This window comes from Acanthisitta chloris, unplaced genomic scaffold (assembly GCF_000695815.1).
Source record: "Acanthisitta chloris isolate BGI_N310 unplaced genomic scaffold, ASM69581v1 scaffold4433, whole genome shotgun sequence".
NCBI classification, from domain to species: domain Eukaryota; kingdom Metazoa; phylum Chordata; class Aves; order Passeriformes; family Acanthisittidae; genus Acanthisitta; species Acanthisitta chloris.
This window is the reverse complement of record NW_008665272.1, coordinates 16,637-29,533: the sequence shown is the minus strand read 5'-3', so window position 1 is coordinate 29,533 and position 12,897 is coordinate 16,637. Positions and strand designations below refer to the sequence as shown.

At 42.5% G+C, this 12,897-nt stretch overlaps 1 protein-coding gene across 1 annotated transcript; it reads left to right on the top strand.

The window, feature by feature from the left end:
* Window positions 1-1,185: 1,185 nt before the first annotated feature.
* On the top strand, window positions 1,186-11,601 carry LOC103799338 (periodic tryptophan protein 1 homolog; the record flags this gene model as incomplete). The annotated part of the gene is made up of 8 exons (XM_009071646.1): window positions 1,186-1,259; window positions 4,550-4,646; window positions 5,467-5,528; window positions 7,118-7,229; window positions 8,529-8,619; window positions 9,825-9,946; window positions 10,672-10,777; window positions 11,486-11,601. Coding segments are annotated over 8 exons (780 nt in total), but the record flags the coding sequence as incomplete, so codon positions are not given.
* Between the last annotated feature and the right edge of the window lie 1,296 nt (window positions 11,602-12,897).

Genomic DNA, 12,897 nt, shown 5'->3' with positions numbered 1-12,897 from the left:
GATTCAAGGTGTGACCTCACCAGTGCTCGGTCCAGGGGCAGAATCACTTCCCTGGTCCTGCTGACCACACTATTCCTGATCCAGGTCAGGATGCCATTGGCCTTCTTGGCCGAGCACACTGCTGGCTCCTGTTCAGCTTCCTGTCTCTCCAAACTCCCTGGTCCCTTTCTGCCTGGCTGCTCTCCAGCCACTCTGTCCCCAGCCTGTAGTGCTGCATGGGATTGGTATGGCCAAAGTGCAGGACCAGCACTTGGCCTTGTTAAACCTCATCCCATTGGAATCAGCCCATCTCTATAGTCTATCCAGGTCCTTATCCAGGTTATTATGGTTTGTACAAATTCTTTGGTATGTAAAACAAGAAGATAACATCACTTGAAATTTTCTAGATATTGCATATAGTAGATGATTCAGGACTTTCAAGATGCTTCTGGAGTGAATAGGAAGGTGAACACTGGGTATATAGCTAATCTTGCTTTCCCAAACAAAGGAGCAGTTCAGTGTTAGTCAGCTGTAGAACCACTCTGTGTAATCTTGAAGTGTGGTTACCTCTTGAGCACTCAGACCTTCTGGTTTTAAAAACAAGGGAAAAATAATGCTTGGGAGGGGATTTATCCTTTGAATCTTGCTTCTGAAAATCACTGGGTTCCCAGAACTGCTGTTGAAGATACCATTCATACATATTACCTCAGTGTGAAATGCTAATTGCTCCCTGAACAATTTAACCCTGGAATTAAGAGCAGAAGGAGAATGGAGTGGCTGATGGTTGATTTTCAACTGCTATCCCAGTGACTTTGAATCTTAACTACTTTAAATTAGAATTTGAGGAGATGGCAGTTAGCTGTTACAAGGAGCTGAAGCTCAGCTAGCTGGGAGGAAAGAGAGGGAACTGCCAGAAAGAAGCTGAAGAAGTTGCACATTAGCTAGACACAATGAGATTCCTTTTACTAGCCTGAAAGGAGAAACCAGTTCTGTGAATGGAGCAATCTGAGATCTGGGGTAGGAGGCAAAGCTCAGGTGGTGCAGAGATAGTTCTTTCCAAAGCCTTGTTGCAGCAAGTGAGAGTTATCTAATACGAAGTTCTTTTCAAAGACACTAAGGAACTGATAGTAGTGTGGAGTAATGCTTGATTTGCATTGAAGTTGTCATTTCTCAAAGTCTGTTTATGTTGTGTGTATGTGCACCCAGAGCTTATCTTCAGAAGGGCCTGTGGAAGGGCATACTGATGCTGTGCTGGATCTTTCGTGGAATAAACAAAGCAGGTAAAGGAATACTTGAATGACAATGGATGTGACAAATTTGCATTCTTAATTAGGCATGCCATTTCCACACAATATCCAAACGCTCGAAAGCACTGCTGAAATTAATCCATTCTTAAAAACGGAGTCATAGAATTTTAGGGTTTGGAATGGAATTTACAGATCATCCAGCCCCAACCCCCTGCCCTGGGCAGGGACACCTCCCACCAGAGCAAGTTGCTCAAGGCTTCATCCAACCTGGCTTTGAACACTGCCAGGGTTGGGGCAGCCATAGCCTCCCTGGGCAACCTGTGCCAGTGTCTCACCACCCTCACAGGGAAAACTTCTTCCTAATATCTAACCTAAATTTCCCTCTTTCAATTTGTACCCATTGCTCCTTGTCCTGTCACTGCAGCTCCTAACACAGAGTCCCTCTGCAACTTCCCTGGAGTCCCTTCTAACTAACTAGAACACTTGATTTTTAATTTTTTTTGCAGGTTGCCCAGGTGAAGGCAGGCAAAAGTGGGACTGAGTCATTTGATAAATTGATAAACATTTCACCTGTACAAACTGGAGAAGCAGAAGAGCTGCCCTGAGCTCTGCTGATCTCCCAGTGATTCTAAAACACCATTTCAACAGACACAAAGAGATTTGTAGAAGAAAGTCCTTGTTATTCTGCTTTTTTTTCCCCTCTGGCTTTTTCCCAAGAACTGTGAACAGAAAAGAAAGTGTAAAAGCCCTAAGTGCAGTTATAGAAATGCTTCTGGCCTTTGGGTTATTCTAGACAGAGAGAATTCCCTCTTGCCTGAAGGGACTAGCACTGAAGTGCTGCTGTTGACACGACACAAAGCTGGCCTATCTTGGGGCAGAGGTCAAGGGCAATGTGCTGAGTGAAGTAAAGATGCTGCTGGGTTTTTATTGCTTAGGTGGTTGTTAGCAGTTCATCTGTCAGAGGACCCTCAGCATGGGGCTTGAAACTGCTCCACTCAGACACAGCCTCATTTTTTTTCCTTTAAATGTTTCTTTTACTGCTGTCATAAATGCATCTGCCTCTCAAAATAGACTCCATTCACTCTAATGAGCAGGTGTGAGCTTTCACTTGCAATGCTTTCTTAACTAGATACTGAAGAAGAAAATAACCAGAAGGACATCAGTAAATGTACGTAAATTTTACTCTTAATTTACAGTGTGCTGTCTGCTGTTCTTAACTTATATACTTATGCACAGAGGGGGGTGATGATCAGTCCATCACTCCTACAAAAGAGTAGCTTTCATTTACCTAGAAAAGGTGATAATACAGAGACAAGTAAACATGTTCTGGTGGGAAGTGTCCCTGCCCAGGGCAGGGGGTTGGGATTAGAGGATCTCTAAGGTCTATTCCAACCCCTTAACACACTATGATGAAGAAATTATGGCTACAATAGTGAAGTGTTTGAAATGCCTAATTCTGTGATGTGCTTGGTTAGGATTTCATAGACACTGGTAGATCTCTCAGGAAATAAAACCAGCATTGAAGTGGGAAGCTTATGGACAAAACAAGGAACTCCTCGGAGCAGCTTATATTTCAAATCTTTTAATATTGCTTCTTTCCTGTAAGCAAGGCATGTTGTGACAGCTCTCTACATATCACTCTCTGCCTGCAGGTCATGATGGTGTTACTGTAAAATGTTCTTAGAGCCTTCAGGAGGTGTTTTCTTAACCTTCCATTGACAAAGTGCTTGGGAAAACAGTGTTTGCAGGAGAATGTTAACTCTTTCAGTCAGAAACACTTGGTTAATATAAATAGAGACAGGTGAGGGGGGAGCAGTTACAATCAGCAACAACATGTTGAGGTAATAGACCTGATTTAAAGGCCAATGAAGCAGTGGTAGGAATTGTACTGTGTATTTGACACAGGCCTTTGGGAATCAGAATTTTAGGGGTTGGAATGAAACTGATAGATCATCTAGTCCCCCAACCCCCTGCCCTGGGCAGGGACACCTCCCACCACACCAGGTTGCTCCAGGCTTCATCCAGCCTGGCTTTGAACACTGCCAGGGCTGGGGCAGCCACAGCCTCCCTGGGCAACCTCTGCCAGTGTCTCACCACTATCACAGGGAAAACTTCTGCATAATATCTAACCTAACTTTGCTCTCTTCAATTTGTCCCCATTGCTCCTTGTCCTGTCACTGCAGCTCCTAACACAGAGTCCCTCTCCAGCTCCCTTGGTGCCCTTTCAGATCCTGGAAGGTATGCTATACCTTCTCTTCTCCAGGCTGAAGAGTCCCAACTTCCTCAGCCTGTCTTCATAGGGGAGATGCTCCAGTCCTCTTAGCAACTTTGTAGACTCCTCTAATTGCTTTGATGTTTTTTCTGATTATACTTTTATGCTGTGTTTACTGCTCTTAACACTATTGATGAAATTAAACTTGTGAAGTTGGGTCTGTAAACTGACTGAAAAGTTCATGGTTCCTTCCTGCAGTCTATGAAGGGTGTACAGTGTTGGGTCTTTGGTAGTTATATAAACAGTCAGATATTAGACAGCAAACCATTTTATAAACAGGTTTTTTTTGGCTCTTGGCTGTGTACACTGGCATCAGGAGTGACCTCATGGCTCTCTCCAACTCCCTGACAGGGCTTGGAGAGAGGTAAGGGATGTCTGTCCTGCCATGGCTGCAGGGAGAGGACCAGAGGGAATAGCCTTGAGCTGAGACAGGGCTGAGTCAGATTGGATGTGAGGAGAAATGTTTTCCCTGTTCAGTGTTCAGGCACTGGAATATTGCCCAGGGAGGTGGTGGAGTCACCAACCCTGGAAGTGTTTAAGAGGTGTCTGGATCTGACACGAGAGGATATGGTTTAGGGGTTCCAGCAGTGACAGGTGAATGGCTGGACTGATCTTAGAGGTCTCCTCCAACCTTGATGGTTCTATGATTTTGTGAAGTAGAACTAGGTTGCACAGATAATGTTTAAAAATACTATTTAATGTCAAAGGAAAGCAAGTGCTTCAAAGCCTTTCTTGCTTTATTTTATTTGAAAAATCATTGAGCACATGATATTTCAAGTGATACTGGGGGAGATAAAAGCAGCACTGTCAGTGGTGTTGTTATAAGTGTTCTGCTAATGTAATGTAGTTTATTTTGTAGTCTTTACTTGTGACTTGGATTTGCCTTCAGAGTTGCCCCTCAGAGATAACCTGAGAGACATAGTCTATACAGCAGAGTGTACTTGTTCTACTTGTTCTCAGAATTTGGCTCTGCATGTGTCATGGATTTTGACCTTTATTTGTTTGTATCTGTATAAAGACTTTTAAAACATATTTTTTGATCCATTATCAGGAATGTTTTAGCAAGTGCATCTGCTGACAACACTGTGATTTTGTGGGATATGTCTGTGGGTAAGCCAGCAGCCAGCCTGACCCTGCATACAGACAAGGTGTGTCCTAATTACTGTGCTGCTTCCACTGCAAAACACAGAGCAAAAATAACCACAGTTTTTCATTAACCCCTTAGAACAACAATTCTGTAATTTTCTAACACCTGTTTACCTTGCTGAATTAGTTGCTACAGTCTGTTTGCTTTTCAAAATGTTATTGAACTTACCCTTTAGAAAGTTAACAGATATTTACAGCAGTTTTTAAAATGAAAGCTCTGATGGTTGGGACTCTAACTGTGCTGATACAAGCTACAAAAATAGATGTGTGAGCATAGGTCAAGCGACAACTCTCTCTTAAGGGAACAGTGAGTGTCAGTTACAGTTTGTTCTAGGTTAAAAAGGTTTGAAATAAATGATACTAAAATACCATAGTGATGGGTATTTTAGGAATGAATTAATCTCACAATAATTAAAATGGGAAAGCTAGTTATTAATAGCTATAACCTTGTTTTGTTCTTAACAAAGTCACTGCCCTTGACAAACCCCAGGTTTTCATTTTTTGTTAACATCTGCATTTTTCCCCAAACTGGAGCAGATGTTATTTTACCTCCTCCAGCTTTTGGTTTTTAATATCTAGGGCAGAAAGGGGCATGGGGGTCTCTTCAGCTGAATTGCAGTGGTAGATACCTTGTTTCCACTGGGTGGGAGCGTTTGAGGTGTGTTTTGAGCAATCTTGAGTATCAGCAAGCTTAATAGGAGAGTTTTTTGGGGGGGAAATGTGTTGTCTTGGGGGAGGTTGTGCTTTGTTCCAAGAAAGTTCTTGTATATGTGTGTTATGTCTCAATACTTCCTTATAAAAATAAAATCTTTCATTATCTAGGTGCAGACATTGAAATTTCATCCATTTGAAACTCAGACCCTCATCTCTGGATCTTACGATAAGTATGTCAGGGTAATGTTCTCAGATGTTGCATGTTGGGAGGGTACTGCAATTCAGTTAAGCCTGTTAAGTTGCCTTTTCTTCTTCATTTTTTTATACCTGGGCCAGTCTGAGTAATGCTGTTACTTTTTTTTCCAGCAACATAGCCAGGTTTGGATGTGGACAGAATGTAGTTTTCCTTACCTCTTTTCCAGAGGTTGCCAAATGCCTTGATCATCTGGACTGGAACTTTCTGTCTGCTCTAAACTGAATTCCTTCATTTGCATTTCCTGCACTGGGAATGTGTCACTGTTCCTGTGAAGACTTGCCCAGGTTTTGCCAACCTGTAAGGCTAGGGTGGAGGCATGAGGGACTTCAAAATCCCAGTCCACTCCCAGAGCCTCTCTAGGCATGCCAGAGTAATGGGCTGTGTCCTGTGACTGCAGCCTGGAGATGCTGGGAAGTAGTTTGTGTCTGCACACTTGGGCTAAGCTCTGTAACCACCAGTTCTCATAAGTCCTGCCAGCCTAAACCTTCCCCTCTGTTCTCTCATCTCAGTGGGGCAACCTTTTAATTTTGTTCTGTAACAATGATTTTCTTATGTTGATTCTGCTTTTAAGACTTTGTCCTTGTATTAAAATATTTATAGGCTTGTCAATCTTTAGCCAAGCCTTCGTGTTTTCTGGCTTCTATTGTGCTCTTGCTGCATCTGCTTAAGTGAAAGAATTGGACAAAAACCTTTTGTTGTTTTTAGGAAGCTGCTTCTGTCTATTTTTTCCCCCTTGACTTCCTTTGATACAAGGAAGAAAAAGGTGCAAACACTGAGACCAGCTACTCTATCCCTTTTTGGCTAACCCTTTGATACCATGGACACCTATAAACTAGTCATCTGCCTTTGTGGATTTTTCCTGTAAAGCCTTGCAGGACCACAGGCTATTCAGTGTTTATTGGCAGATGCCTCCATAGCCTGAAAGTCAAAAACTGTTGTGTCAAATGCCTGGTAAAAGAGCTGAGAAATCTACCTCACATTTCTTTAGGTTTGGACAGAGTGGGAGTGGGTTACACTGTGGATGTTGATTGGGGTGGGATGTTGCTAGAGTGACATGATCGCTCCTCCCTTGCATTTGCACCCAGGAGCTTCTTGAGTTAGGACAGCCACTGAGCTGAGCACATGCCTGGAGATCCATGAACTCCTATGTGTTCTTTCTCCTTTTTGGAGTAGTGTTTCTCTAACCACTTGTAAAGATTGAGTTTTTCAAATCTACTTTGATTAAAGCATGTTTGAAAATGTATGCATATGTATCACCAATTGATTTCCTAATTAGTGCATCATTACTTGACTACAGTCTCCTATGTGGTAAGTATCTCATGTGTTGAGTAGATTCAAGCTTGGTTTGCTTAGTTTCAATAGAATGGCTGTTTATAGCCAAGATGAAACTTGGAAGCATATGGAAAAAGCTTGTGCTTCTCTGAGAGACTTTCATCTCTTATTGAGTTGGAAGACTGAATACTGAATTTGTTCCCTTTATAATTAGAGTTTACCTGGACCTTCTATAGATGCTGGTGGTAAAAGAAACTGTATGTCATAATTTCCTGTCCCTTTCTCCCCTAGGTCAGCTGTGCTATATGACTGCAGAAACCCACAAGAGAACCATCGAGTGTGGCGGTTCAGTGGTCAGGTCGAGAGAGTAACTTGGAATCATTTTTCACCTTGTCATTTCTTAGTGAGTACATGCTCTTCTCTTCTTCCTGGGCTGTTCACTCTTGCCATGTCATTTCACCTGAAGTTTTGTGTTCATAGTGTTCCTGAATCCTAGTGGAGCTGATGGACAGTTGGATGGTTTGTGCTGCTTTTTATAAAAATGCAGTTAGGGGAGGATGTTTTTAAGTAGTTTTTTCAACAAGTATTTGGACCAGCTAGTTACTTGAGATCTTCATTGTGACAGTAGGAAAAGCTATTGATGCTGGTGCTTTTTCACTCCAGAGATGGCATCTTTGTCATGTTGTTACAGTGTTCAGTGGCTGGGATGTATTTTCCTTTGCATAGTTGCTGTTGTGTTCCCTGTGATAAGGCAATTGCAGTTGAGATGGGGCTAATTAGAACTCAGATCTTGAACATTAAGTGTTTCAAGTCAGTGCTGGAGGGTACCCATCCTCCCAGCTGGTGTGGAGTGATCCACTCGATCAGGTCGGAACAGATCTCTGTGATTTGAGTCCAACCATTGACTCAGCACTGCCATGTCCACCACTAAACTATGTCCATAAGCACCACATCTACCTGTCTTCTAAATACCTTCAGACTTGGTGACTCCACCACTTCCCTGGACAGCCTGTGCCAGTGCTTGACAACCCTTTCAGTGTAGACACTTTTCGTAATACCTAAACCTCTCCTGGTGCAACCTTGGCCATTTTCTGTTGTGCTATTTCTTCTTGCCTGGGAGAAGAGACAACAAGCATCTGTAGAGTAAAAATACCTTGGTTTTGTTGAGATTTTTATAATAAAACAGAATTTAAAGCCAGATCTTTTTTCTCAGTGGCTGCCTAGTCCTCTGTCACTGTGTATATACAGCCAACAGAAGTGGTAGCTCAGTTCTGTTGGGTTTATGATGTAGATCTCTCTTGGTATAATCACACTCAGCTTTGCTCAGGACTATTATGTAGCCTCTGGATTGCTCCAAAAACTTTTGAACTGACAGTGAAGAGACTACAGGCTCTGTATTTCATTGCCTAACATGAGAGCCAAGCTTACCAGGGCTTTTTGCTCTCTTCAAAACACACTTTTAGAAATTTGTGTAGGATTAAGACTTCCATGTAAGTCAGTGCAGCATAGTTTAGGTACATAGAATAGCTCAGGCACCAGCTGGATGAAGTGGGAGTGTGACTTTTGGGGTGCAGGCCTGGGTACAGTGTAACATGAGTAGTGTCTGCTTCACATCATTGGATTTACTAGAGGGTGGGTTCATAGAAGGGTTTTTCCTAATGAATTACTATGGCTGTTTGTTTTTTGGTGGTGGCTTCCTTAGGCAAGCACAGAGGATGGCTTTGTGTACTGCCTGGATGCTCGTTCGAATAAGCCTCTGTTCACTCTGAAAGCTCATGATGAAGAGGTGTCAGGTAAATTGCCTCTGTGTCCTGTTTGTCCCCAGTGGCACATCTGGAAGATGTGTTTAACCTCTAAGGGTGATGTGGTGGTGACTCCTTGTTTAATAAGTAAACCATGCACACAAATCATAGTAGGTGGCACGTGAAGCAAATCTCTGCTGAGAAGCCATTGTAAGTGAAGTATTTTAACAACAGTTTGCTCAGTGAATGTCATGAATGACCATGTCAAACAGACTGACTCACTTGGGACATGCTCACAGAATCCCAGGATCAGTTAGGTTGGAAGGAACCACACTGGGTCACCTGGTCCAACCTTCCTGCTTCAGCAGGGCCATCCCAGAGTACATGGCTGAGGGAGAATCCATGTCCTCTCTGGGCAATCTGTTCGGTGCTCAGTGACTGCACAGGAAAGAAGTTCTTCCTCATATTCAAGTGAAACTTCCTGTACATCAATTTTTGCTGAGGCAATAAATAAATAAATAAATAAAACAAGTTACCTGTTGTTTTATTGGTTTCCCTCACTGAGCAGTCTGATCCACCTTGGCACTTCCTGTTCATGTACTTGAATGCATTAATGGGGTCCTTAGTTATCTCTTCTTGAGACAGAACAACCCCAACTCCCTCAGTCTTTCCTCATCACTGAGGTGCTCCAGTCGCTTTGTTGTCCTCCCCTGGACTTGCTCCAGGAGCTCCATGTCCCTCTTGTCCTCAGGAGCCCAGAATTGGATTCCTTGTACTTTTTTTTGGATGAGGAAGTGCAAAAACAATAATCAGATTTGGAATCTGATTATGAACTATAACATTTACCTCCTCTCTAATTATTTCATACTGACATTTGCTCTGAGGATGATTTAGGTCTGGCACGTGGGAAGGTTCACACTGCTGCTTTAGGCTGCTGTATTTGATCAGTGTAGGAGCTTGAAGGAAGCTACCTGGGGAAGCCAGACTGTGAAGTAAGCCGAACAAGAGCATCTTTGCACTGTTACTGATCTTGGATTGAGAGACAAAATAGGCCTACATGATTCACTTTGCTCTGGCTACAGGGAACAGTGGCAGCATGGAACTTCCATTAACTTTTTGCTCCATTGTGCTGGAATGAAGTTTAGTGTGAGGAGAATACTGGGTGGTTCTAATGCCTTCAGTTCAAAATATATCCGCATCTCTGTGAAACAGTGATTACCTGGTGCTCTCACACTGCTGCACTCTTAATCTTCCAGGGCTACAACTAAGCAGTCAGATCAAAGGGTGCCTGGTGACATCATCTGCTGACAAATACGTGAAAATCTGGGATATCCTGGGAGACAGACCAAGTTTAGTCCATTCCAGGGATATGAAAATGGTAAATAATATTTATTTCTTGATTCTAAGAAGTTTTATGTATAAACCATGTCTGTTTATTCTTTTTTTTGGCTAGTTTGAATCTTTGAGCACATTACAAGAAAGAAACTTGTTTTACTTAACACCTTTTAGGGAAAAAAGTAATCACATCTGTATATTCTGGGTAAATGATTCTGATTAAAGTGCAGTATTCCACATGGAATTGGCAGAATGCTTCAAAGCCTCAGACCAGAATTCCAGATCACAGAATCATGAAGGTTGGAGGACCTCTAAGATCACTGAGTCCAACCATTCACCTGTCACTGCTGGAACCCCTAAACCATATCCTCCAGTGTCAGATCCAGACACCTCTTAAACACCTCCAGGGATGGTGACTCCACCACCTCCCTGGGCAATATTCCAATGCCTGAACACCCTCACATGGGAAAGATTTCTCCTAACATCTAATCTGACTCTCCCCTATCTCAGCTTGTGACCATTCCCTCTAGATACAATGGTTCTGAGTAGAACTTCAGGTACTTCATTGTGCATCTGCCACATTCAAGATTTATTGTTTATAATCAGCAGCTCTGGACTTTCATTTTGTGTCTTTGCAAGAAGTTTCAGGAAACTTAGATTCCATTTGTTAAAACTTGCGTGGTGAAAGTATTTTCAGGTGACAAATTCATTTTATGATGGTGTTTTAAATCAAATCTTCTTCTTTCCTCCTCCCTCCCTCTCTCCCAGGGAGTTCTCTTCTGTGCAGCTTGCTGCCCTGACTTCCCCCTTGTCTTTGCCTTTGGAGGAGAGCGGGATGGGCTGCGTGTTTGGGATCTAAGCAAGATTTCTGCAGGTAATGTTCTCATTGCCTTGAATCTTGTGGTTCTCTCCTTGCCCTCAGGGTGTATTTGTATTCGGTGATGTATTGTGGCTCTGAGAGAGACTGCAGGTTAGTATTTTTCCATCCCCCATGACTGTGTATGTGTTCACATTTTCAGCTTCAAAAAATATGGGGTTTTTTTCCTCTAAATGGGAGACCTGTTTGACATGATTTGTTTTCTTGTAGCTGAAGTGTAACATCTGATTTCTTATGATCCCCATGTTTTACTTTTTTCTTAATGTTCCTGGTGTAATCAGGTACCACATTCTGGGCATACTTGTCAGAATAAAAGCGAGGACTGGTTTTATCAGTTGTAGCTACGTGTAACAAAAGGGCATTAATTTTTGGAGAAGGCTTTTAAAAGTCTTGGTGGAAAGCAGAGGGACTAAAACCCAAAATAAATAATGTAAACTTCATGTTATGCTCGACAAAACTCATCCATTTCACAGTACTTAGGTACAGGAATTATGCAGAGGGAAACCTGTAGATGCTCTGAGGGAGAAATAACAGGACTTGTAGTTAAAGGATCAGGTGATTGTTCTGGCATGTAAACTGCAACTCCCTGCTGGGGGTAAGGGGAAGAGCTTTGAGGTTAGGTTTTCCATCCCATTCCATGCTATACCTGCTGTACTTCTGTCTCTGGGAGAGTAACATGTAAGCAATCTCCTGTCTGTGTTGCAGTGAATGAAGTTTTTGGTAACAGAGAGAGACTCGTTCTGGCTAGTGCCAGCTCTGTGGGTCACAGCTCCACAGCCAGCAGGAGCAGCAACAATTTGGAGACAGCAATGGAATCATGATGGACCAGACATCAAAACATCAGAGTGATTAATGTGACTATGACTAATGTGTTCTACAAATCCCCTTCTTTGGTGAGAGTTCCTGGGAATTACTCCATTGTCTTGCAATCATAGAATCATCAAGGTTGAAGGAGACCTCTAAGATCAAGTCCAACAACTAACCTGTCACTGCTGTAAACCCTAAAGCGTATCCTCCAGCATCAGATCCAGATGCCTCTTAAACACTTCCAGGGGTGGTGACTCCACCACCTCCCTGGGCAATCTATTCCAGAGCCTGTACACAACAGGGAAAACATTTTTCTAGCATCTAATCTGACTCTCCCCTGTCTCAGCTTATGACTGTTCCTCTCATCCTCTCCCTGCAGCCATGGCAGGAGAGACCAGAGATCTGCAGGCTTCACCTCAGACAAAGAAACATGGTGATGTGGTTAATCTCCAAGTTCCTGCCTCTATTACTGGCTTTGAAAGATTAAATCACTTGCTTTTGCTGGAGATTCTGATCCCTGAAACAGGGACTACTGTGTGCAAAGCTGATAGTCACTAGAAAAGCATTCTATGGCTACCAGAAGTTTGTTGAATACTGCAAAGAAGGTTTTGATCTTTCTAAAGGCATAAGGAAAGATACTCCACACAACAGCTGTGTAATAAATAAACAAAGGCTGAATTGAATGACAAGTGTAAATAGATAATTTATCCTTAATTTGCAGCTAGGTTTACAGGTTTCTAATACAGATTTAATTTAAAAGATCTTCCATGTAAGTTTTTAACTCCTAAGAGTGGTTCTCAGGTATTAAGTTGGACCTCCCAAGTAGAATCCTGAAACGTATTTCTAACATTCAGATCACCAATATCAAACCAGAAATACCCCAGCTCTATCCTATCAAGACTGAGGATTTCTTTTCCTGGTTCCACAGCACCTGAAGCTTATTCATGTTGCACATGGTATTGGGTTCTCTTCAAGCTCCAAATGTAATATATTTTAAGAGAATTTGAACTGAATTAAGGAACTGCTACTCAGAAAAGAATGAGAGGCTGTCAGGACACAAAGCAAGAGTCACTGTCAGTGGTGAAAGCTGAGTTACACACTTATGTTATTAACTCCTCTCAGGCATTTCTGCCTGAAAACTGAAGGCTCAGAGAAACATTTTGAGGATCAGCCTTAACCTCCAACTTAGCTGCTGTGTTTCCAGCACCTGGAAATTATCAAGGAACGTGGCTCAAACAATTTCCTTGCATTTAAAAGGGAGCACCCAAGTGCCTTACCCCAGGCTGGAAGTTAAATGATACTCTTACCCT